Below are 26,615 nucleotides of genomic sequence, written 5' to 3' on the forward strand. Positions count from 1 at the left end.
GAAACCACATAGTACTTGAAAAACTTTTCTGGTTGCCAACCAAAGTGACTGATGTACGGGAACAGACACACTATCAGCAGCCAAATTTTAATTAGTATTTGGCAAACAGTTATAGCTTTCAGGAACTGGGTTACACACAATGACAACAGGTTCTTTTCATTTGACCATCATCAATCTTTCAAACCCTTTTTTTTTTTTAAATCTTTATTTATTATTAATTATACTGAGGGCATTTCTGTTAATCAATGAGCTGAAGACGGGAGATTATGGAGAACAAAGGCAACCCTCTCTACAAGCAGGTGCAGTTTTATTGCAAGAGTGCCTTGAAGAGACACAAACATAGATACTGTATTCAGCCTCAGGCCACATGGTACATGAGTGTTTATCACATGGGGGTTTTCTTTATATTTTACCTGAAAAACAACATTCCCACCCACTACCCCCACCCCAGTTCAACGGAATTTCTTCATAGTGTGTGGTGTTCAGAAGTGATTCCAAGTTTTCCAGTTCTGCCTGTACTCCTTTGCGTTCGTACAGTGTGTTAGACACATCAGATGAACCTGTTCTGATTGCTGTGTACTTGTTTACATGGCATCAGTGCTTTTCAGCTCCACCTCTCCTACAAACAGATGTGATCACTGACTTGTAGCTCGCAAGCTGTACAGACATAACATACACACACAGTTTTAGCCATCATATCACTTTATAAGTTGATTGCAATAGCTGGTATAAAGTTAATGACATAATATTTTGTTTACAGTGGGGAAAACCCAAAGTGATGTGGTCTGAAATGCCTAAAATTACTTAAATGTAAAACTTTAAATGATCAGAATAGAGTGTTTTGCTTTTGGAGGTCTTCAAGCTGTTTTCAAAATAAAATTGTCAAGTCAAATATCCCCCAAACATGACACATCAAGCACAAACTGCAAGCAAACAGTTATTCTGTTTCACATTCATAACCCTATCCTTAATAAGAAATGCCCGAAACTCTTTAACCCATGATTGTTTTTTTTAAATTCATGATTTATTTATTTATTTGCTGTGTTGCACCGGCACATGCCGGGGTAAAATACTTTGGAGACTGCCCTGTTGTTAATCTTCCTTGTGTCATTACGCTGTGTCATCCTTTAGTCTTTCTTCTCCTCCTTGCTCTCCTCTTCCTCTGGGTTGTACACGCTGACGGTGAACTCGCCGGCCTCTGTGCCATACTTGTTCTTCACCACAAGGGCGTATTTGCCAGAGTCAGCCGTGGAGACGGCGGCGATTGTGATACTGGCGAACTTGTTGTGCTCAAACTTGAGTTTGTAGTGGTCGTCAGATACCAGCACCTTTTCGTTCTTCGTCCAGGACACCTCAGGTACAGGCTCGCCCCAAACGTTGCCAGTTAGGTTCAGGGACTAACGAGTAAATATAAGTTGGCAGGGGATTGATGGGTGTCACACATATGCAACAAGAGAGCTTATCAGATTTTAGAGGTAAGACACACTCATAGAATAACACAAACTAAGAGAGAACAGAAAGAATAAGAGAGTGACACTCTTCATGAATAGAGTGAAAAATTGTTTATTTACCTTGCCCTCTTGGATTGCAACCACATCTGGCAAGCCTCCAACAACACGAGCACGGTCTAAACAGGAAATACAGGTGCAAGTGTCAAACATCAAGGAGAGCTCGTGAGCATTATACTCACCAATGCTGCATTTTTCAGTGGTGTAGTGAAGTGTGTTTTAGCTGGAAATTTCCTTTGTTCACTTTCATATTTCAGCTACAGAGGAGATCTATCCTTTAACCACGCTATATCCAAGTTAAAATTTAAGCGATATCCCAAAAGATGTTACATAATTTCATAGAGTGGTGTCCCTCGGGAGAAACCAGAGAATAAATAGGCACTTACTTCTCTCAGCGATTGCTGCAGCTCTAAGGGAGGAAGGAAGGACACAGACATTGTCAGAAGCTTTCTAAAATGGTATCGTAGTTATTTCTAAGTATGTTCACTACCGGCAAATGTATTTTGAGTGCATCCAAAACAGCCCTCATGTCTATTTTGAGTTTGTGATGGTTGCTGCTCTTTATTTCTGTAAACATCCTCTTCAGACAGAAAAGCTGAATTACACAAAAGAAGGATGGAGTCAGATGAGTTTGTTTACTTACTTGAGCCTTTGGAATTCTTCAAATGCCTCTTCCCATGCTGCACCAGGACAAATCACCAATCATAATTTAGTTACATAAGCACAAAAGATAGACAAAGTTAACAGGATGTGGTTCTTTCTGCGCCTGAAGCGTCTTGCTCCTTTTGACTTTAAAACTTTTACCCACCCTGGCCAGTCAGATCAAAGGCTCTCTTTACACCGTCCTTGCCATCAAAGATGTCCATGCTGTATTTGCCCTTGTCCTTCTCAGTAGGCTCATTGATCTTAAGCCAAAGCTGGTCTCCTGTGACTCCGGACTTAACTCTCTCTGAAGCAGCAATTTTGCCGTCTCTGGTGAAGGAATCAAGAACACAGACATCAAACAATGCCTGACTCCTAATTTATTGAAATGAAAATGTATACAATCCAGTACACCAAGGAATATGACTCAAGTACGGAGCAATACTTGCAGCAGACACTTCAATCTTGCATAATAATCCCTGTTTTGTTTTGTTATTTAAATGTCACATGTGGCAAGATTTTATCCCCATCTATACATATATAATCATGAACATCAACAAGAGAGCTGATGGTTTTAGCCATTTTTTTTACTGTTTCATTTTCAATTTGATTTTCGAATGGCACAATATTACCTCATGTTGTGTACTGCAGGTCTCAGATATGCAAAAAGTGTTGCCATAGTGCACAGACCAGCTTTGAAGGTCTTATACAAAAAACAGTACCATGACTACTATTGTGATACTTTACACAAGTAGTAATGACAACTACAGTACAAAAAAGCAGAGAAGTGTTAAAGAATTTCATGAAAGCAATTAATTTAACTGTTACAATATGTAGATGAATGCTGGAAGAGATATATATGGATGGCTAGATTCATGTTAATTCTAAAAGCAATAGGTAATACAGAGAAATTAGTTGAAATAGCTGAAATTATGAATAAATATTACGCTAAATGTAATTGGCTTAGCTAACTGTGGCATGGAGACTATGTTAACCAAACTTTACAGATTTTAATTGAAACAATATTTAAATAAAATGAACATTTCTGAAACGTGACACGGTGTCAATAAAGTGGTACTTGCAGTGCTTATTTGACTGGTCGGTGTGGTTACATTTGTTACGAAAACTCGACTTTGTTCTGGGGGAGAAATAATAGTTCACGAGTTGCAGATAAGCATACAATTAATATCAACTAACATCAAGTACAACAGGTGAACCCATTTTACAGCAGTCATCCAATTCTCAAATTCTAATCTCACAACGTTTCAGATTGTTGTAGTTACAATCGGAAAATTGTAACTACAACAATTTTCAGATGTGGAAATACATCTCCTCACTATCAGCAGCTTGGCTGTCCTTAAGCCTCTAATAAAAGAAAAAACATGCAGCTGACTGTGAGACAGCTTTATCTTTTTTCCTTTCATGCAGGATTCTCCACAGTATCTCACACAAAAGGAATTAATGAAGGAAGCCCTAGAGCACCTTTCCTAATGGATTTAGAGAATTCAGCCAGGTCTTGTTATGGCTGTCTTGCAGCTCCTTCCGCATCACTTCCCCCAGTGAGGATTATGGACAGTATAAAAGATAGATGTAGCTGCTGGGTCGGAAAAGCAAAGCCAACTGTGGAAGTGCTTTTAATATCCATTCTTTTTAATAGCCACCAGGGGGCAACCCTGGTGGCTACAAAAGGACAGTTGTACTGTACAGTTCCACTTAAGCCTGAAGGGCAGCACAGTAGTTAGTATTGGCACCTCACAGCAAGAAGGTCCTGGGTTTGAATCCAGTCTGCGCCAAGATGGTGATGGTGAGAACATTTAGCTTGAGGTTTTATATGCAAAACCACTTTTTCAGTTCTGCCCACAAAGAGACTTTACCGCACAGATCCTTCCGATACAAAAAAAATCAGTTCAAACATCTGTTGTCTGTTTCAAATTGTGTTTATGTTTTGAGGTAGTTTTGCCTATTTTTTAATGACTTATTTTGTCTTTATGTAAAAGTGATTAGCAAAAATTCTGCAGATAAAAATGTTGTTTTTTGAATTAACTTGAATGATGGATGAGAGGTGAAACGTCTTCAAGCAACTTAAAGAAGTCCAGACGCTTTTCTTTCCAAGCTCCTTAGAATGAACTTGAATCATTTACACATGCATTTATCACGCACTAAGAGGTTTACCTCATAATTTCATGTACAGACTGTATGGTTATAAGCAACATTTTACAATGCTGGTCAGATAATTTTGCACAGTGTCGATAACAGTATGACATCAATCTAATTGGACACCTCTGAGAGTCAAGGTCAAAGACTGTTATCAGCTGCATTTGATTTTAAATGTAGCTTCATGATAGTATTGCTTTGTGTATTTTATAAGTGAATGAGTCTTAAAATAAAATAAAAGATTGCAAACCAGGACAATTTCACATACTTGTGGAGCCAACCAACACGCAGGTCCTCATGGTAATATGTGACCGTGGAGTAGAGGACGATGCCATGCTCGGTACTGAGAACTTTGATTTCGCTGGAAGAGTTAGCTGTAGGGAGAAAAGAGCAAAGACAGGCACTTATTTGCATCTCTTGGAGCTAATATCGGATAATGGTATGCAGTAAAGCATGAAATATTTAGATGTTAATTGTTCGTTCTCAGGAAAAATACTTTGAATAGGCACATTCTGCTTCTTTCTGTGGGCCTCTTTAGTGCGTGGTCTATGTGTTGTGCTTCATTACTGCCTGGTAAGTGTGAATTTTAATGACTCACCAATAACCCTGAACAGCTCATTCATTACAGCTTGGTATCCTGGGGAAAAGCATGACGACAGCAATTAATGTCACATTCGCTGATATTACTTTTGCTTTTCCGCAGCACTCATTTCCACTTTTCCACTTGATTTTCAGCTCCTAAAATTTCTGAGGGAGACTACCTGCATCTGTCAGACTGAAGGTGCTCTTATCTTTGCCTCTCTCATCCCTCAGGAAGACCTCGTAAACACCCGCGTCGTGCTTGGAGATCTAAGATTCAAATTAAAAGTCACATAAGTATCCTTGAAGCAATAATGAAATCCCCTTAACCTCAAAGTGAGGGGAGTGCAATATTATTTTTGGGACAGATAAAAGACAGTCAAATAGCCAGACAGGGACCAAGTAAACCGAAAAGGCAAGCTTTTCTCCCGCCCGTGATGCTGCAGGCGTTAAAGGGAAAACATGGAAAGGACAGAGAAAAACATGGATATGGGAAGACAAGGAGGACACATGGAGAAATCAGGTATCAACTTATGGCAGAAAGATTATGTCCAGACTTTAGGTCTTGGTGGCGGGGGAACGTCCTCTGCAGGTGGTTTTTTCTTTTTTTCTTTCTGTTTCTCTTGCTTAATAACCCACTGTGAATTAGACAGATAAGCCAGTTATTGCAAATGCAGCTGACAGGAGCTCATGCAATGACACCGACCCTCTTCTAATGAGTAATGCTTACACAGTCTCAATGAAATATCAATGTAGCTTCCCTGGCACTGGGCCCTTAGCGTCAAACCAGATCAAAATTCTATCAAAAAGAGTTTTTTTCTTTTCTTTTTTGTGCATGTAAGGTTGCCAGAGAAGTTATATTGATTATTGTTAGAATGAAATGAATGAGTTAAAAGCGCATGACATGTACAATGGAATTACGTGGGTATAAATACGATCGCCGAGTCTCCAAGTATGAAAATTCAGAGAAAGCATTAATTGTAGCAGTTTCGGTACCCACTGCATCTATTCAGATCCCCACAGGGAACACGCTAATGTGCTGACTCCAGCACTCTACTACAACCTGGGAAGGTGAATATTTTCCATAGTGTTTCATCATTTATGAATGTATGTGTCAGAGAGGGCTGGTAGACAGCGCAGCAGCTGGTAAGGCTGTACAATGGAAGCAGAGCTGCATCAGCACTCCTGATAGCTCTTTACTCATAAGCTCACAACTCCTCGCAACATACGGCCTCCATCTAATGGCTGACCTTTCCGATATTAAAGGTCAGCTCGCCGTCCTGCCTCTCGATTTTCTTAGCATCCTCATCATCCTCTGCAATCTCAATGCAGTCCTTAGACCAAGTGATCTCAGTCTCTGATCTGACATTTCCAATCTATGAAACAAAGAGAGAGACAGGAAGGAGTCGCTTTACCTATATGCTCCATCTCTGAAGAAATATCAACAGCGCTGTAATTATTCACATTCGTTTCTATTACCTTGCATTTCAGCAGTACATCACATTCAGGGGTAACACTGAAGTCAAGGTACTCGACAAAGTGAGGACCTGAAAATAAATGGAATGATTACACAAAAAAAATTATTTGTTTAATTATCATTAGGCTTACTTGAAGAGGCGTGAGATTTCTTACCTTGTTTCCTGACCCATTCTGCCCTCGCAAATTCTGACTTCTTTTGAAGCTCCCTGAATTCTGGACAAAGAGAAACGTAAATGCTAAAAAACAGATTAAACCCTTATTTTTCACTTCATTCACTCAAGTGTATTAGAAAATGCGTGCCATAACAAAATGAAAAGGGACAACTGTAAGTAAACGTTGCCTTCTGCTGCCCCTCAATGGATACATAATTAAACTGCAGCACTGGCGATACACCTAGCAGACTGGGAGAAGTCTATATTTACACTGACATTTGCATTGTGTATTTTTACAGCCTTCATTTTCATGCTGTTCTCTTGACTTCGTCTTAACTGCTCAGTACTTTTATGCCATTTTGTCAGTCCTTAAAGTTATAAGTTAGGCTAATCCAAGTTATTATTATATCAAAATGGAAGTCAAAACTGTATTAGCCATTAAAGCTGCTTACCATCTCCAATTAGCACCAGACTGGTTGTACCCTTAGCTTTGCCATCCACCAGGTTAAAGGTGAACGTCCCCTCATCTGTGACTTCCAAAGAGTCCATGAACATTTCAATAATACCGCTGGACTTGTCGAAGTTCATTATGTATTTCTGAAAACAGTGAGGCAAACAGAAAACCTCTGATCCATCAGCAGTAAGGTTACGTTCAATTTAAAACTGGGGGGGGAGGTGTCGGCATTATTATTGCAGCATTATTCCTACCTTTCCCTGAGAAATGATAACATCGTTGAAGACATACTCCACTTGGCAGTCAGAAGTGCATTTCTCCACCTGAGTCCAGAATCGCACGCGACCCTTCTCGAGCAGCTCCATAGCCATTTCGTTCTTAAAGGGAATAACTAGAGAGCACCAGATTTATTAAAGCTCTTGCAGAACAACTTCTATTTTCTTTAGGATTATTGCATGTAGGTATAGATGTAGGGCATAAAGTCACAGTGGGTATCAGCAATAACAGAGTTAAAAACAGGCTTGTAGGCTGCATTTGTTTGAGAAAAGAAGTCATTTTCAAACCATATTTAAACCAACATCTACATTTATTACTAAATAAAACTGAAATTCTGGTCTTGGTAACATCTGTGCTTTGTCCCAATATTCACCAGGGAACTTGTGATCATGGCTGATGTCCAGAAGACGCTTGAGACCTGTCAATTAAGAAAAGAACAACAAAATGGATGAATGTCATGACCTCTGTAAACCGACAGAAGTACTGCACCATGTAATCTGAGACAGCCTTCAAAGGGCGTCTCACCCTCCTCAGTGAGCGTGTAGCTGGAGGAAATGCCGTCAGTGTTGGTGACTACACAGGAGAAGGTACCCAGATCCTCCAGAGAGGGACTATTGAAGATAGCTCTGGATCTGCAGATGATGACACAGCAAGGGAGGAGAGTGGGGACATTTTTTCTCTTTTTAGCTGATATCATCTGGTGACATGGATTCTAATGCTGGGGGAAAATGGTGGTAGTGAACATTTCCCCTTGTGGGACAATTAAAGGATTATTCTATTCTATTCTATTCTATTCTATTCTATTCTATTCTATTCTATTCATTAGTGGTACATAATGTGTACTTACTTTCCCCGTTCACTGATAATAGTCAGACGAGAGGTGTCTGTGATCTCTTTGTAGTTCTTGGACCAAACAAACTCAGAGCCCTCCATCATCTCAGAGCACTCAAAGACCATGGAAATCACACCGTCATCATCAACATCCACGTAAATCTCTTTGGTGCCTAAGGGAGAGATATTAAATGGTGAGAGGATCCTCGATATTAGTATTTTCAGTCCTCAAACTCAGAATTTTAGTCATTAAAAGAGTAAATCATCAAAATAAAAAGCCTGGCCATCAGTGTAGAACTGCAAAAGAATGTCAAGTCATGTGTGAGGACAAATTTTCCACATTTTTTAAGACTGGATAGGAACACTCTGTGACTGACTGCATCAGTTACATAACAGTCTCACTCACCAGGGCGAGTCTGGGCCAGGATTGGACCTAAGACTGCAGAGGGCTTTCCAACTCCAGCAAGATTTTGAGCACGCACGTGGAACACATAGGATGCGCCACCCTTCAGTCCAGTCACCTGATTTAGCACATAACAGGCAGGGGTAAGAAAGAGTCCAACCACCAACTATTAAAACCAGTATTTCACACGTCGTATTTGACATTAAGATATTAATGAACCAATTTTATTCAAACTGAATTATATGCATCTTCCTCACCTTCATGTATTTCATCTTGTTGACCTTTTCATGAACACCTTTCCAGCATTCCTCACCAGCAGAGGCCTCCTTGACGTCCAAGTAGTAGCCATTGACAGGCGAGCGACCATCAAACACCGGTGGCTCCCACAGGACCACCACAGAGGTGTCACGGACCTCCAGTACATGAAGACCAACAGGAACACCTTAAAGATAAAAGTGTTTAAATAATTAATATCAGGGGCTAAGGTCTAATTATATAGACAAAAACCTGGCTTAGCACCAAATTATAATGCTGAGAACTGAAAGCAATATAAAGTGATTTAACTGACTGTTGTCTAAGCAATTTTGCATCAGTCTCTGTCTTGTAAAACATTGGACATAGCACAACTAAAAAAAAACCTTCCAGATAACCATTTCTGCTAGATAAAGAGAATAGCACTTTTAATCAGTGTGGCTGCTCTTAAAAGTACGCTGAAGTTACCCAGAAAATATAAATATTTTGTCCTAGATATCTGGTAGCATATGATATGGATGTTTTTTCACTTAATTGTAGTGTGTGACAGTGTGTGATTATTAGTTATCATTTCCATATTATTCTTGGTCAGGTCACTGATTAAAAATGCTTTAACTTTTAGTAACCCCCTTACATAAGTTTTTCCTTTCAGTGGATAGTCAGTTATTGGTTTAACCCCTCTGTTACTAATATCTACCAGCTCAATTTTCTGTGTTTCGGTGAACATGTGGTCAGTGATACCTGGGACAGTAATGGTCCATTCTTTGCACTCCAGAGGTGCACTGGGCAGAGAGGGTTTACTCACACCAGCCATGTTCACTGCTCGGACTTGAAACTGATAAAAGAGCCTCTCCTTCAGGTTCTCCGCCTAAAAGAAACAAATGCAAATAGTTAGAGACTAAAAAGTGCCTGCCAGCTTCATTACATGCAGTGATAACATTTTATGTTTTATGAATGTGAGGCTGAAGGAACTTGAAACTTACTTTATAGGAAGTTGTAGTCAGTGCCTGGTGGTTCATTTCATGCCATTTTCCAGCAACGCCTCCCTTTACGGTTCTGTAGTCCACAAAATAGCCCCTGATGTCAGCTCCTCCGTTGTTAGCAGGCGCGTTCCAGCCCAGGACCATGTAGTCCTTGAAGGCCTCCTGCAGGGTCACACCGGTGGGCTTACCAGGTACGGCTGTGATGAGAGTAAACAGGCCGGTCAGTTTTAATTGTGAGAAAAAATGTGAGTAAGCGAGTCAAAACAGTTAACACTGAAATATTAAAACCCAAATTATTACATGGAAAATTAATAATTGCACACAATTTCATACAGACTAGCATTAGCCAAGTATCATACAGGTGTTAGTGGTAATCAGTGTTAAAATATCATGTTAGCTGCGACGGTACAGATGAACATCATACATGCAGCTGCATTACACACACAAGAAACACACATTTGTTATTTAGTATCACAATAATGGAAAAAGAAATACTTACACTAAACGCAAGCAGCTGTGAAACTTTCACACTAAGAAATTCTTCAAAGCCAGAACTCATTAAGATCATGCTCTTTAAGAACACAATAGTTTAGTCTTCATCTTGGCCAGGCACTAACAGGCACCCCTAAAGAGTTATCAAACAGCAGAACTCAAGCAAAATTAAACTTACATGCTTAAACCCTCAAACCCTTCACACGAATTAGAAACATTGTAAAACATGACCTGACTGGTTTAACCAAGCCACAAAAAAATATGTAAATACAAAAGTTAAAGGATGGGAAAGTTTCCAAATATAGTGGTAGCAATGAGACTGTCATGCAGGCACATGCAAGTTATCAACTGCACTTTTATAAACATATAATTCATAACCTTTAATAACTCATCCAAGGGACTTCTTCAGTCTCAGCTGACTGCAGGTTTCCCCCGAGAGTACAAGAGTCTCTTTGTACAGTACTCATGGCCACTGAGTAATGGTCATAGCAGATCATGAAACTGAGCTTATTGTTTTCAGGTAACAGTGCTAGTTTTGGTCATATTGCAAATGGGCAGGGATAGCTCAGTAGGTAGAGTGGTGGCCCCATGATCGGAAGGTCGGGGGTTCGACTCCACTGAACGGCTACCCTGAGGTACCCCTGAGCAAGGTACCGTCCCTACACACTGCTCCCCGGGCGCTGCACTGGTAGCTGCCCACTGCTTCACTGGGTGAATGGGTTAAATGCAGAGGAACTATTTCCCTATGAGGACTAACACGCACACTTAAACTTAAATGTACTGCTTATAATGTAGGGGAAACCTGCAATCAGCTGAGTCATTTGGATAAGTGATGAAATGTTTTTCCCACTGAAAATGTTGCGTTCCAATGGACAGAATCAACTTTCTGGGATTTTCTTATTAAACAGGCATCAAGACATAACTCATTAACACATGAGATTTACAGGCAAATATCTGGTAGATTAATTGTATGAGAATAAAATCTCAGCAAGTAAATAAAAAAACATAAAGAGGATTTTGAGTTAGGAGTGGTGAAAGACTATACGTGGATAAGGGGGGACAAAGGGGGGAAAGAACTGAATACTGCGGGCAAAGTGAACAATGAGAAAGAATTATGACACTTACAGATGGCAGCCTGTACAACTACAGCGTCAGAATTGGGGGAGCTCTGGCTGTATCCAGCAGCATTTACTGCCTTCACTTTAAACACGTAGTTTGCACCAGTAATCAGGCCATGACACACAAACCTAAACAGAAAAAAGAGATTCATTAGTATTAATCAATAGGTGGGATCTTTTGTAATATCACAAAAGGTTGATTTTGATACAAAATACTTTAAGCCATTCAAGTTACATTGCTTTTTTTTTTTTTTTTTTTTTTAAACAAAACAAAACAATAACAAACTCGAAGTCAGGACCTTCTTGCTAAATCCAGATTAAAAACCTATTTTTATTTGCTGGCCTTTGACCTCAGTGGGTAACTGACCTTTTTTTTACTATTTCTTTTATTTATATTTTATTGTTATTACTACTATGATGACGATGATGATGATAAACAGCTCTCTGAAGGTCCTGCCACATCACTTCACTCAGGTTGAGGTCTGGACTTTAACTGGGCCATTGCAACACCTTGATTCTTTGTTTACCACTGGGATCATCCTGTTGCATGACTCAATTTCAGCCAAGCTTTAACTCAGTGACTGCAAGGTGCTCAGGTCTGTGGGTACAAATCCAACCTAAATCATTAAACCTCCAACATATTAAGAGTTGGGATAATTAGTTTATTCTGGCACCATGTGCTTGGTTTTCTAGAGATGTGGAGCTCTGCATTTATGGTCAAACGTCTCCACTTAGGTTCATCAGTCCAAAGGAGATTGTTTTTGTCCAAAGGAGTCTTGTGGTTTGTTCAGATGCAATACATCTAAGCCATGCTGCCATGTTCTTTTTGGAGAGAAGAGGCTTGCAACCCTTTCAAACAAGCCATACTTGCTCATCCTTTTTCTAGTGATACTGTCATGAACTTTAACGTTTAATATGGAAACTTAGACATGTAGGGTTTGAGATGTAGCTCTGGAGTGATTGTGCTGGATATCCACTCCTGGAAAGATTGTAGCGTTGTCTTAACACACACCTGAATGCTTCAGATCAGTAAACTGGCAAAACATCTGCTTTTATAGAGGTGGTTACACTTTCTCATGTTCAGTTAATCAAGTGCATTTTATTAGCAGCACTTGACTGCTACTTATCCTCTTAATTCCTGTGGAAGTATTATAAACAAGACATAAAAAGATGACATATTTACATGGAAAAATCAGTATCCTCCATGTCTTAGAGCATGCATTAATTGCACCTTTAAACCTGCCCACCTGGTCTGCCTAACAGGCTTATTGTTGCAAGGCATCCAGACATCTGTGCCCACCACACTGCATTCAATATAGTAGCCCACCAAGTGTTGCACATCCTTGGAGGCCCCCCAGGAAACCACCACAGATGTGTCAGTGTTCCTGGTGGCAACCGGGTTGCCTGGAGCTGATGGCAGGTCTGTTAGAGGAAAAGGAAAACACAGAACATCCTATAATGCAGAAAGGCGCTGCAGCAGACTGTAAAATAAACCAGTGACATTGTGATTTTAGAGCTACTATTATTCAGTCCTGAGCAGGTCTTTTTATATGCAGCATTAGTTTTGACACACTTGGTTTGCCAGCTCACCCAGTTTATCTCCAACTATGACTTCTCCTGTGGATTCAGAGGCTTCACCCACGCCGGCAGAGTTGCAGCAGCGTACACGGAAGCTGTAAGATTTACCCTCCGCCAGGTCAAACAGGGCAAAGCGAGGAGATTTGACTGGGATACCAGTGTTCACCCTCTGCCAGGTGTCAGTGCCAGAAATACGCTGCAGTTGACAAAGAACCAGAGAAATGTTAGAGACTGAAACAGATATGAAATTTGACTATATGAAACAGGTGAGGTATGATTATTTATATAATGTCCCCATATGCTTGCTTTCACATATCACTATTCTAATAATAAGTCTGTAGGTCTTTGTCATTGTATTTGTTTAGAGACAAATTATGGGGAATTCAGGTAAAATATAAACATCATTTTGTTTTCAGTTTTCTTTTGCATTATTGTTTGTTTTGCATAATGCACTGTATGACCAAAGGAAATCAATTAGAAACGAGCATTTTTACACTGGTGTATTTACTGTGGAGCTTTCATTTTGCATTGTCTCTGCAAAATATGTTGACCCCTCACATTTACAAGTTAAATTGTTGTAGCTATCAGCAGTAAATAGTTTAAGAGCGTCAAAGGAGAAGAGTTAAGACTTAGCTAAGTGATTAGAAACTTTGTTTTATTTGCCATAATGATTTTAAATATAACAAACGATATAACTGATTCTTCTCATCAGTCCAGTAGTTTGACTCATATATATATATATATATATATATATTAGGGGTGCAACGATATTCGTATCGATATTGAACCGTTCGATACAGTGCTTTCGGTTCGGTACGCATATGTATCGAACAATACAACATTTGTAATTTCTTTTATCAACTTTCCTTCTGACAGTGCTGTCTGTGTTGAGCGCTCAGTGAATCTGCGTTCGACTACTCCGCCTAGGGTCGACAGTGCAGCCTAGGCGGAGTAGTCGAACGCAGATCCACTGAGCGCTCACAGACAGCATCGTCAGAAGGAAGAGCGCAGGGCAAGCTAGCGAGACAGAAGTTAAGCTCTCCTTACAACATGGACCTCCCCCACTCTCATTCAGATCTGGCGTTTGGAATTATTTTGGTTTTCATGTGACGTATGACCCTGAAGGTAAGCGAGTCATGGACTAAAGTAAAACAGTATGTTGGATGTGCCACGCAATGCTCAATTACATAAGATAAGATAAGATAACCTTTATTAGTCCCACACGTGGGAAATTTGTTTTGTCACAGCAGGAAGTGGACAGTGCAAAAGTTATGAGGCAAAAATTAGAATACAATAAGAATAAATACATAGGTGGGAACTAGTGTGTTAGCGCAGTTAGCTCATTAACGTGTTGGCCGTCTAGCCCCATGCACGGGGCGATCGGCGGTAGCTCGTTAACGGAGATTTGCCGTGTTGTGGCGTTAAGGTCATTTCAACGAGATTAACCTGAAAGCACTAGTGGGAACACAACGAATATGACTGCACATTTACGCCGACATCGACCTAGTGCAAAGACAAGTGGAAGCAGACAAAAAACAAGCAAGCATGCTACTAACTTTAGCCGAGTCATTTAGACAGCTGTTTAATATGCTGCTGAGAATATAGCCCAGAAGAAGCGGATAGTATAGCTTTTATTATGGAAAGAGCCATTTCTCTGTAATAAACTCTCTTTTCCAAAGATGAGTGATTCCTCAATCAGATACAGGGCTCGCAATATCGCTAGCCCAACGTCCCGGGGCTAGCAATTTTTTCAGTCGGGGTACCAAAATCTATCTCTGCCCTGCCCGTCGGGCTATTGTAGGAAGGAAAAATATATGTCAATGCTTTTGCATTCTTTCGGAAATGTAGCTGGGTAATTATGTCATTGGCATCGGTGAGCCACTGTCAATATGTGACATATTGAAATCTCGTTTGAATTTGCGCTTGTTTTTTTGCTTTCACTTTGCAATCGCGCGAACTGTGTATAGAGAGCGACAGTACTGATCTGTGAGTGATGATAATTTGCGCACCAATTCCTCTGACATCGTCTTATTAATTGTTAGCTTACTATGCAAACATGACAAGTGAAATCTCCCGCAGCTTAAACATGTGAGAGGTTGATCGCGCAGAGAATCGCTGAGCTTATGTGAGTGCATGTGTAAAAGCAGCAGGATTTATATTTGACTACAATGACCTGGATGACTGAGAACCTTCACAGACAGATATATATTTTAGTTCTGCTGAGCCAAATAAGACAGGTCAGGGTGAAGAAGTGACAGCCAAAGAAAATCTTACCACAAAACGGAAAAGTTATGACAAATCAGACTATAAGGCAAAAAGAAAGTGCAGCTTTATGGTTTCATGGACAAAATTATTTCTGTGGCTGCAATATGACGAGCTAAATAACCAGGGCTGCACATAAGTGGTCCGCAGGTGCGCATTCGCTGTCAAGATAAAAAACACGCACAAGGGTTAGGGTTAAATTTAAAAACTGTACTTTTGAGTTAAAATATATATTTATAATTTTAATAAATGACAAATTAAAAAGGCATGAACATTTTTTTTGTATCGAAAAAATATCGAACCGTGACACCAAAGTATCGAACCGAACCGTGAATTTTGTGTATCGTTGCACCCCTAATATATATATATATATATATATATATATATATATATATATACATACATACATACATACATACATACATACACACACACACACACACACACACACACACACACACACATATATTTCTATGGGACAGTTTTGAATGTTTTTCTCACCTTCTCAATGTAATACATGACTCCTTCATGACCCCTCTGGGCTGGAGGCTTCCAGGCAAGTACCACATAACTTTTAGTTGCCTCAGTAACCACAACATCAGTTGGTTCTCCTGGGACTACACCGACTGAAGAGGCAAAAAGATACTCATCATTTAGACACGACAACTGCAACTAGGTAAGTGCTGAAGTGACTGTACTGACACCAAAACGCTAATAGCAAAACCACATGATCTATGCAGACTGTTCTCTCAGTACAAACAGTATTTTACTATATAAGCTTTTCATGTATTAAACATAGTCTAAAGTTATAAGACTGACCAGATATCTGATGCTGATATTTGACTGATTGGATGTATGAGGTTGTTTATTCCTACAGTAATGAGTCTGAAATTTACAGGAATGAAGCAACTGTTTAAAAAAAATGGGGAAAAGAACTGAGACAATAATAAACCAATACCACAAATACCATATCCCAACCTAACCTATTACAAAGACTGGGGTGGTAGTTTTCATAATCAGACACATGCAAATTCCTGATTTTGACAACTCTGAATTTTTTGTGAAGTTTGAATTTCTGATTAAAAATAGCACATTCAACCCCCTTAAACATTAATGAAAAATAGCTTACAGTTCCCCTTGAGACAGGCATCACTCAGGAAGCCGTGTGATGGCTATAGCGGTTAAAATCAAAGAAAGGGAGCCCACATCTCATACGTGTTTGAGCCATATGAGAAAATGTCTAAAATCAGAGTAGGAGAGTTGCTTGACTGTTACTGTACTGTAAACCTAAGAGATGTGCAAGCAGCTGAGTGGGATGGTCAAGTCCATATATTAGACCTGTTTGGCCAAAATGAGAAAGATATTGAGGTTCAATAGCTTTTTAAAACCTTTTTGTAAAGACAACTAAAATTAAAATTCTCTGAAACTAGACAGCAAAAAGGTGCCGTACCTGTCGGATCCTCCTCTGTGAACTTGATCATTCCAGTCCAAGGAGCTGAGGGTCCAGCTGTTTGGAAAAATGAATTAAATAGATTTAAATTTAAAAAAAAGAAGGTTAATTCGTTTACATGGCTGAAGTGTGTCAGCAGGTGATGTGTCTGTGTCTCACCTCTGAGGCGTGCTCTGTCAGAGGGATCCATGGCTACCACGGCCTCAGAGACGCGGGATGGATGGCTGACTCCGGCCTTGTTTACGGCACGCACCCTAAACATGTAAGACCGCCCCTCCACCAGTCCTGTGACAGGGAAGCGAGCGTACTTGACTGGGACTTCATTACACCGAGCCCAGTGATGGGTGCCCACCTCACACCTGGAAACATTTAGATTAGTGAATGCTGTAAACCAGGTGTTAACTTGGATTTCCAACACAGAAACATCCAAAATTAAACCAGTTTCACTGCATATGCTGTACACAGTATCATATGCCCCCCATGAAAGCGGACTATTCTTGTTTTTTACAATTTCATATAAAATGGTAGCAAAATGATGTAAACCATAAGAGAGGAGGCTGACTCACCTGTCGATGTAGTACCCCAGGATGGAGCTGCTGCCTTCCACCGCTGGCTGCTTCCAGGTTACCACAACATAGTCCTTGTTGGCATCATGACAGCGCACATCCAGGGGGGCTACGGGTACCCCCTCAACCTCTACATCGGCATCTGGCATAGTGAGACACACACACACACAGTTACTTGTGTTACTTGAGTTACTTGTGAGTGGTGCTGTTTTTAAAACAAGCTGATCTCTATTACATATCCAGTTTCCATTTTCTGACCTACTTGTTTACAGTATGAGTGGCAGGACTGCAACTAAGATACATTTATATCACTAAATCCCTATATTTTTAATCTTTATGCTGGATTTCCAGAAAACAGTCTCTGGAGCTGGTTTTCTCACACAGATATAAATATATATAGATATAAAAATTCTCAGAGGGAACCAAACACCTCACTTAAAGACACAGCAGAACTTAGCACCTCCCCACTGCATCTATGACATGATGCAGCAGTTTGAACATAACACTTGCAACAGTTTGGTTTAAAACAAAACTAAAAGTAACTTCTTTTGCAAAAAAGTAACCTTTAGATGAGGATTTTAAGCCCTTTACCTCTGACAAACACGTAGGCAGCATAGGTATCATAGCCAGATTTGGTGTTGACGCGCAGGGTGTACATGCCCTCATCTTCTTTGTTAAGGTGGACAAGAGTGAGTACGGCACGTTCCCCAGACCAGTGAGTGTGCACCCACTTAGAGGGCTTTAATGGGACAGCTGATGAGACAGGAGATTACCAAAAGAAGTGGGGTTTGATACCTTAATACTCAGAAAGACAATAACACACAATTTCCATTTTATTCTTTCACTTACAGTTTCTGTACCACACGACTTCAGGCTGGTATTTTTTCACAGTGGGATAAATGATGACAGTGCAGCCGAGGCTCAACGTCTCCCCTTCAGAGCCAAAAGCCACTTCAAATTTGTCAATAATGGTGGTTTCAAAGGTAACACCATGCTCAGGGCTAAAACCATCTACAGACACAGAAAAGGATCTCAGCATTAAAGGGTCACACCCAGCAGACATTTTTATTCAATAGTCCAATATTCAACCTCCTCGCAATTTTCTTTTTGAACTCCACTAACGCTTATTTGAAAATATACTGATGTTGACTTTAATCCAAAATAGCTAAATTTACCATCTCTAATAAAAACAATTCTTAAAAAAGCTCAAATAAAACTGATAGTGAACAGAAATGTGTGGTTAGAGCTACTTTACTTTATATAATTTAAAAAAGAATGTTTGTTTATAATATATAAAGTGATCTCACGTGGTTTAGGATCGAGTGGGCCTGGTTCAACACCCTCTTGGAACCCTATGGGGAAATATTATACAACAAAGTTATTAAAACCTATAAAAGGGATGTTGACCTCTGACCTCTGGAACTATAGAATCAGATAGATATAATTTATATTATATGTGAAAAGTATTTGTTTCAGATCATCAAATACATTTTAACATTAGACATAGATAACCTGACATATATATATACACATATATATATATATATATATATATATATATATATGTATATATATATATATGTATGTGTATATATATATATATATGTATATATATGTATGTATATATATATGTATATATATATATATATGTATATATATATATATGTATGTGTATATATGTATATATATATATATATATATATGTATGTGTATATATATGTATGTATATATATATATATATATGTATATATATATATATATATGTATGTATATATATGTATATATATATATATATATATATGTATATATATATATATATATATATATATATGTGTATATGTATATGTATATGTATATATGTATATATGTATATATATATATATATATATATATATATGTATATGTATATATATGTATATATGTATATATATATATATATATATATATATATATATATATATATACATATATATATATATATATATATATATATATATATATGTATATGTATATATATATATATATATATATATATATATATATATATATATATATATATATATGTATATATATATATATCTGCTCAACAAAAGAGGTGTGCGGCTAATTAACATTACATCTCAGATGAAGAGGGACAACATTTATGTTTCCTCTCATGGGTAAATGTGCACTTCATTTTTCAGTGACACGGTTGGCATGTGTAGTTTGGTAAAAAGAAAATAGCGGCCGTTTAAAACTTCCCCTAACGAGGTTTGTAGATTTTGAGCAGCAGACTACTGGGAAACAAAACTGCTGCTGAATTCAAATGTAATTTTTGGCTCTTCCAAAAGTGTTGGCTACTATCTTTACACTCAGGAGAAGGCAGACATCTTTTTGGCGGAAAGCTACCAAAACTGGCAACTCAACACAAGAGTACAGATGAAAAAATAGACCTACAGGCCAGAGGGGTGAAATGCCCCTTTGACGCTCGTGAATGAGCTTTAAGACCTTCCTGTGGTCCGCGAGTTGGAGGGATTTGTCTCCTGAAACATACTCAGGGCACAACTGTAGGACACTGCTGAGTTTTAAACCTCTACTTTGAACTTTGACCGCTAACTGAAATCGACTAGAGCTGCTGCAGAGAGGGACATGTGGAAAAGAACATTAAACGAGTTACCTACTTTTCACAACCACAGAGGCCACAGCAGAAGCTTCCCCTTTCACATTGAGGGCAGAGATATGATACTTAGCAGTGTCGAAGAAATCACAGCTGGAAACAAAATGGTTATCACGATTAACTATTAACGGCATGAATAGATTCAGCGCTGCAAAAAACAAACACTAATACCGTTTATCTTGGGTGTGTGCTGTTAATTCAGAGGCCAGCTGAATGATTACCTACTTCTTGATCTCCAGAGAGTGCATGTTGTAATTGCTCTCAGCTGTGTACTTCTCGGAGTGGGCTTTGGCATCGATGAGGACGTTGTTTTTATACCTTAAAAGCAGCAGAAAACCAATGTTTATTTTTACTCTTGTCTTCAGAGTTTTTAATTGCCATGGTGCATGTAGGTGTTTATGTGGCAACTGTGGAAAATAAACTCGACTGACGTGTTGGATGGAAACTTCTCTATGACACACGCATGACAGACTGTTTTCATCAGCCTCTTTTTTTGTGACTCAGAGAAGAAGGGAACTTATAAACCTGGAACGTACCAGGCAATCCTGGGTTTGGGCCATCCAGCCACGGTGCAGTGCAACTTGACATCCTTGCCCTCCCAAACAGTCTGTCCACGGGGCTTGACAATGAACTCTGGGCGGTGTGTCAGGCTGTCTGGGTTCATTTTCTTACGGAACTCCGACCATTCCTCCATCTGTAGCGGGAGTGTGTGATATGAAGCCCATCAACGCCTGTATGGGTCATGTGAAAATGGTTAAACCTTTGCATTCACAAAACTATGGAAAGGATTTACCATCCTGCTCATTTCCAGGCGTTCAGCAGATTCCCTGACATGCTTTGACCTGGTTTTCTTCTCCACTTTCACCTCCATGGCCTCCCTGGCCTCCCTGACAAACAGGTTCCTCATGGCCACATAGTTGATGCCCTCCTCTGTGACCTCCTCCTCCTGGGCCTCCATTAAGCCCCGAACTACATCATGACTAGAACGATACAAACCAACCAAGATGTGAGAACAGAGAGGACACTATGAATCTCAGAAATTATACTGATTACTTGCTAAGAAATATCCACAAACTCAGATTGCATACTCACTTGGCTCTAAACACCGGAATAACATAGCCGATAACTTCTTTGTCCTTGTCCATTGCCAGGTAGGTGCGTTTGGCTCTCTTGGGTAGTGGGCTCAGTTTAACCACCTCCTGCCCCTTCTCTGTCTTCACAGAGATCTTCTTGCTAAGAGGTAAAAGGCATAATTGATCTTACTAAAGCAACAGTGTAGCTCCAAATAAATTGCATGATTATTTTTTTTTATTATTATTATTTTATTAAATAATGATGTGCTGAGTGATTGTGGAAGATTCCTTGGCTTTTTTCAAAGAAAAATTTTTTTTTTTCATCTTCAGAAGAAATAAAATGCCAGTTAGCTGAGTGCCAGAGAAACAACCTGAGCCAGAATCAGACTTCTGCATCCGTTTGTTTTCTTGGAACAAACAAACAATAATAGTAAATGTGGTTCTCAGTCTTTTCTTCCAATCACACAAACTTTTATAAAGTTTTCTTTACCCAGTTACAACCAATGCAAAAATATTCTTGGTGGAAAATATTAAGAATCACATTACAATAGAAACACACCAGGATTTTGACAAAGACAGAAGGGCGATATTGTGCTTGTTTTTGATGTTTCTGATGTTTCACTCAAAACTAAACATTTAAATAAATATGGTGGTTACATAAAGACATATTCAGCTGGTGCTATAGTCCAGTTACTCAGAGAGGAAGATGTATTCCGGTCCGCTCCCTAAGATCCTGACCCATTTACAGTCTGTTTCATTAGCCTCTTAGTCCTCACTATTGTCAGAAGGCTTTGTTTTTAATGGAACTGGGACTGCTGTACATAAGACTTGTTTTAAAGCCTCACTCTCACTCATGATCTCTGCCAAGTCAGCGCTAGTCTATCCATTTGGCATGAAAAGGAAGCAGGAACGCGTGGCTTTGATGAAGTCTGTTATGTACTGGTGAAGCAGGACACAATCTGTGGAAGGTACTCAATGCACAGCAGAGACAGACAGATGGAGTCTCACAAAAGATGCTGTAATGTCAGGACGTTATTTCTATTGCTGACTCACCAGGTGAGCTGAGAGGATGCCTGCTTCAGTGTGAAACAAAGTCAAAGGTAATAAAGTTTGATGGCTGAAAAAGAGCACTTCTTTTCCGACTGACAAGCTACAGAATGTCAGTCTGAAAATCAGAATCAGTAAAGTACAAATTGATTTATTTTTTTTAGTAAATAAACAAGACACAGATGCTTAAAATCAACAACAGCTATTCTGTACTACTGGCCCACGAGTTAATACCTATCAGACTACTGTGAAAGCCAGCCTGCAACCAGCTACAATATCATCACTTCTTTACAATGTCTTTACAGTTGGCTTATAGGCAACAAGCTCATGTCGCATCTTCAAAAATAGCTTGGCTGTCCAGGAATATAACTGGCAGCCCTTCACTACAGCTGAAATTCTTTCCTTGACCTCATTTAGAAAGTTATCCCAGCTCCAGCATGTACACTGAGCACCACAGCTTAAATGACAAAGAAATGCAAACCATACTGCATGTTGGTACGGGAAGGTGCATGTTCATAAATTTCAGAGACAAAAGATAAACAAAAACAAGCCCAAGAAAAATCACTGGCTTAAAAATAGAACCTGACTGATATTTCTAATTAGGAGGAATACCGATACATTGGCTAATTCTTTTTTTTCAGACACATGAAACATATGCAGATTTTCCAGTATTTGATAGGTGTAGTTATTTACGTAGGCTGGTTGTGTTTAAGGGATTTGAAAGACTTGCCTTAACAGAAGTTACAGAGTGCCCTCTGGTGGAGAAACACTGCAACATCAACACTCAAATATGGCTGAAGAGTGTTTCTCCGATCTTCTTTCCCTTTTTTAAATGTTTATTTGTCAGTCATTATAAATGGTGATGCTGACAGAGCAGCAGACAGTTATCATTGTCCAATAGTATCGACCTGTCAATAAATCAGTCAGGCTTTATTTAAATTCCTTACAATATTCACTAATGTGTAGTTTTAAAGATGTCAAGGTAAGGCTGTAAACCTTTTGCCATTATTAACCTTTTTGATCAAATTGAAATCCTTAAATTGCATATTTTATTCAGCTTGTGGCCTAATAACAATAATGTGCAATTTAACAGAACAGAAAACAAATGAACAGAAGAAAAGAAATTATTTCATTGAAGAAATAAATGTCTTAGCAATGTTGTTGTATTCTAATGCTGTTGTTGTATTGTTGCATTCACTGTTTTTCTGTATTACTTCAGTGGGTTAATAGATAAAAGTATGTCAATATATCAGCTCTAACACAGTGGAAATTATTTTATTTAAACATTACAGTCTGATCCAACATTGCAAACATTCTCCCACAATGTTTAACTTGCAAAAGTACATTTATTTGCTGGCAAAATGCCTCATGAAAGTCTAGCGCCAAAGCATCACAAATAAATAGTTTGTCCAAGTTAGATAGTGTGTGGGAGTCTGTGTCAAACATTGGATCAGTTTGTCCCTCTCCTATGCACCTGCCTCCTTAAATAGATGTTATAGCAACAAAACTCATGTATAAACACAAACACATGAGAAAAAGCCTTTGGATATGAACTTAGAAACATTACTTTAAGATATAGACTTTATAAGTGGATTACTCTCATATAACTGGACAATTTAGGAGGTTCGATATTGACATGTCTGCTTTGACACTTAGAGATGAGATTTAAAATAAAAGTCAGTTCACAAATCTGAGCTATAAAAAAACAAGGGAGAGTGGCTGTTGTTTTACATCTATCCTTCTGTTTACCTGGCAGCCATGTGTAATGGTCCCCATGCTATTACGCCAAGACTCCAGGCCCTGAACCCTATTGCTTTCTTGTACTTGTACTTACACACTTCTTCAGCTTTTTCCTATTTGAACAACTATTACAAAACATTTTTTCCTTCAGATTAAATGTCTAATTCCTGATTAAACCTACCGTATGTAGAGAAAGAGCTGGAAGGAAAATACGTTGTCACCCTCATGATTTACCATTTAATACACTTTAAAACTTTAAAGGCCATGCTACAACAGTATGTTAACATTAAAAAGTGCTATATTTTCTTTTTTAAAAATCTATTACCGTAAAAAAGAAAATCAATTAATAAATTATAGCATAAAAAAGCACCTGCTCTCAATGAAAACCCTTTTTGGTATGCACGCACTCTCCTTCCTGCTGCTAAACCCACTTCAGACCACAAGCACAATGCTGAATATTTGAAGGGGAACATTCATCATTTCTGAAGTACTAGGAGTGGCAGGTTACAACCTTGGACTCTGCAACCCCTTCACTCTAATCCTCTTACCGATGCCTGGTGGTCTTGAAAGTTGAGAATGACTGCTTGCTAACAGACGACTTGCTGCTCAGGTAATAGCTGCTCTCATAGAGATGCTGCTGCTGCTTCTCCTCATGTTGATGTTGATGCTGATGCTGCAGCTTCTGCGTCACTTGTAATGATGCTGACATCCTGACGGCCACTCCGCCAACTTATAATGACTGTCCTTTACTTTACCCGCTCTGTGAATCAATCTGACTGTTATTATTAAAGACTGGTTTCTCTACTGGAGGTTAGTCTAGTGCAGAGGCCGGTAATAAGGTAGTAGGAGCAGGGATTAAGGGATAAGAGAATTGGTTGCTTGTTAAAAATATGTTTTTAAACTTGTTATTGTGATTTTTTGTTTGTTTGTTTTGGGCAAGCAGCTTATGTGTTAGCTCTGGTTAAGATCTACTTTTGTGTTAAATGAAGCAGCAGGTGATAAACTGGTGGTTTTGATGATTTTTCAATTCAATTTAATTCAACTTTATTCACGTACTGTGAAATCACAGCAACAGTTGCTTCAAGGCAAAGTGAAGACCCTACAACAAAGAAAACCCCAACAATCATATTACCCCTTTGACCAAGTGCTTTGGCGACAGTGGGAAAGGAAAACTCCCTTTTAACAGGAAGAAACCTGTTAAAAGCCATCTGTCGTGACCGCTTAGGGTGGAGGGAGGAAGAAGACGGAAGGAAGTCTTGAACAATAATATGTAAATTTACAGTCAGATCATTTCCTGCAGTGGGCTTTTTAAATGTTTTGTGATGAACTGGACACCAAGCGTGGACAGATGGCAAGAACAAGTTAAAATATACTTACTGATTTTGCAGGTTTTGTGTAATTAAGCTACCAAATATCTATGTTCAGTACTTGCTTAATTGAGGGTTATTTAGTTATTCATATATCCGAGTTATAAAATGTCAGAATATTGTGACAATGGCAAATTCCTAAAGCCTAGATGGTTGTTTCTTCAAAATAAAAGTCCAACTTCAAAGGTTTTATGTTTATTGTAAGACAACATAAAGCAGATTGGAATGAATGAAATATTGATATTTTGTCTAATAATAATAATAATAATAATAATAATAATAATAATAATAATAATATCATCCAGCTGACCTTTCCCCATGTGAGGCCACTTAAGTTATTTTAGATATGGCTCAGGTTAAAAAGAAGAGCAGCTCCAGCTGGGAGGCAGGCAACAGTAACTATATGATCTGCAGTTTCTCCCAAATTACACAAAACTATTTTCTCCTTTTTATGTGCTTGAGCAACATCTACTACAAGCAGACTAAGCCATCCAGAGTTACACACTGAACTGGACTGTAAGCCATGAAGGCACAGAATGCATTAAAAACATTTTAACAAGGCCAGGTCATAAAAACGTAAAGTTTTGTAAGGTAAGGCTGGTGTTAATTGGAAGATTAGGATGACACTTCACTACAATGACACATGCAGGCTAATATACCAGAGCACTAGTTCTCAAAATGAACAAAACCCTGTTAGTAGGCTATGTAATAAAACTGATTAATTAAAACACATTTATAAACAAACTAAGTAAAAAATAAATAATCATAATCATACAGTGGAAGCCGGCCTAGGGCCTTATGGAGTCATGGTTTTAAATGATAACCAGAGCACATAAGTACTTCAGCTTATTTAAGAAAATATGCACACTCACTCACCACAAATTAAAAATCCACAATCGCTGAAAATAAGAGAAAATGTGTGTTAATCCAGAAGTAGCTAAAGCAAGTTGAGATCCAGGCAAAGCAGCAGGGTGAGGGGCAGTGGACAGGGCGGCAGTCCACAGAACAAAAATAATGCTGCCACTCGGCAGAATGCGCAAGACACCGTCAGGACCTTTTAAGGCTGGGGCAGCTTTAAATTTAGACCATGAGACCATGAGACAGGCCAGCTGAGCTGAGGAGCTTCTTTTTGGCCTGGCCCTCCGCTGTGTACTGTACTTCAGGGGCATATGCAGGACTCCAGTGGTTTCACCCGGTTCACTGTAATAAAAGGCATATGAACTGCACCACAAACCGAAAAAAGAAGAAGAAAAAATGCCACTAATAAAAGAAAATACAATAGAGGACGGGTTCTCAGTCTTAAAAAACAAAAACCTGCTAACCTAGTACAACCTAGTAACAAATTTCCCACGTGTGGGACTAATAAAGGTTATCTTATCTTATCTTATCTTATCTTATCTTATCTTATCATATCATCCACCGACCAAATTTAACACCAATGCTGTTAAGTTTTAAACTTCACTTTCCGTTAGATTATAGTTTCGCTTATTTGTTTGAAATCGATCCGTTATTATTCCGCTGCGCAAAAAAATATTTAGTGGTTCAACTTCCTT

General features: G+C 38.9%; 1 protein-coding gene across 3 annotated transcripts; it reads right to left on the reverse strand.

Annotated features, from left to right (window-relative positions):
* Nucleotides 1-290: 290 nt before the first annotated feature.
* On the reverse strand, nucleotides 291-26,318 carry myom1a (myomesin 1a (skelemin)). 3 transcript variants are annotated; one of them, XM_086273266.1, is made up of 38 exons: nucleotides 25,939-26,080; nucleotides 24,244-24,455; nucleotides 20,928-21,068; nucleotides 20,629-20,815; nucleotides 20,372-20,529; nucleotides 20,061-20,153; nucleotides 19,840-19,928; nucleotides 18,487-18,531; nucleotides 18,029-18,190; nucleotides 17,771-17,932; nucleotides 17,180-17,321; nucleotides 16,773-16,972; nucleotides 16,614-16,670; nucleotides 15,665-15,789; nucleotides 12,914-13,097; nucleotides 12,571-12,745; nucleotides 11,331-11,452; nucleotides 9,714-9,910; nucleotides 9,472-9,598; nucleotides 8,736-8,920; nucleotides 8,482-8,596; nucleotides 8,092-8,248; nucleotides 7,770-7,876; nucleotides 7,618-7,662; nucleotides 7,223-7,359; nucleotides 6,967-7,111; nucleotides 6,516-6,575; nucleotides 6,363-6,430; nucleotides 6,134-6,259; nucleotides 5,441-5,521; nucleotides 5,066-5,153; nucleotides 4,903-4,941; nucleotides 4,573-4,678; nucleotides 2,317-2,480; nucleotides 2,152-2,188; nucleotides 1,895-1,917; nucleotides 1,572-1,627; nucleotides 291-1,397 (listed from the first exon to the last, which is right to left on the reverse strand). In XM_086273266.1, the coding sequence occupies exons 2-38, from the start codon at nucleotides 24,402-24,404 to the stop codon at nucleotides 1,128-1,130; spliced, it is 4,536 nt and encodes a 1,511-aa protein (XP_086129392.1). In that variant the 5' UTR covers nucleotides 24,405-24,455; nucleotides 25,939-26,080; the 3' UTR covers nucleotides 291-1,127. The 3 variants fall into 3 exon arrangements, with proteins under 3 accessions (XP_086129392.1, XP_086129390.1, XP_086129391.1); XM_086273264.1 differs by lacking the exon at nucleotides 24,244-24,455 and having other exon boundaries at nucleotides 25,939-26,246; XM_086273265.1 differs by lacking the exons at nucleotides 5,441-5,521; nucleotides 24,244-24,455 and having other exon boundaries at nucleotides 25,939-26,318.
* Between the last annotated feature and the right edge of the window lie 297 nt (nucleotides 26,319-26,615).

Source organism: Aulonocara sp. 'chitande type north' Nkhata Bay, linkage group LG18, assembly GCF_057382095.1.
Source record: "Aulonocara sp. 'chitande type north' Nkhata Bay isolate Kocher_YH1m ecotype deep benthic linkage group LG18, A_spYH_male_GT1.1, whole genome shotgun sequence".
NCBI lineage: Eukaryota > Metazoa > Chordata > Actinopteri > Cichliformes > Cichlidae > Aulonocara > Aulonocara sp. 'chitande type north' Nkhata Bay.

Coding starts and splice junctions, on each gene's coding strand:
- myom1a (XM_086273264.1), bottom strand. CDS start 26,231: ATGCCCCTGAAGTACAGTACACAGCGGAGGGCCAGGCCAAAAAGAAGC. Junction 4,679..4,902: donor TGAGCTGTTCAGGGTTATTG/GTGAGTCATTAA, acceptor TTCTCCCTACAG/CTAACTCTTCCAGCGAAATC. Junction 1,398..1,571: donor TTGCAATCCAAGAGGGCAAG/GTAAATAAACAA, acceptor TTTACTCGTTAG/TCCCTGAACCTAACTGGCAA.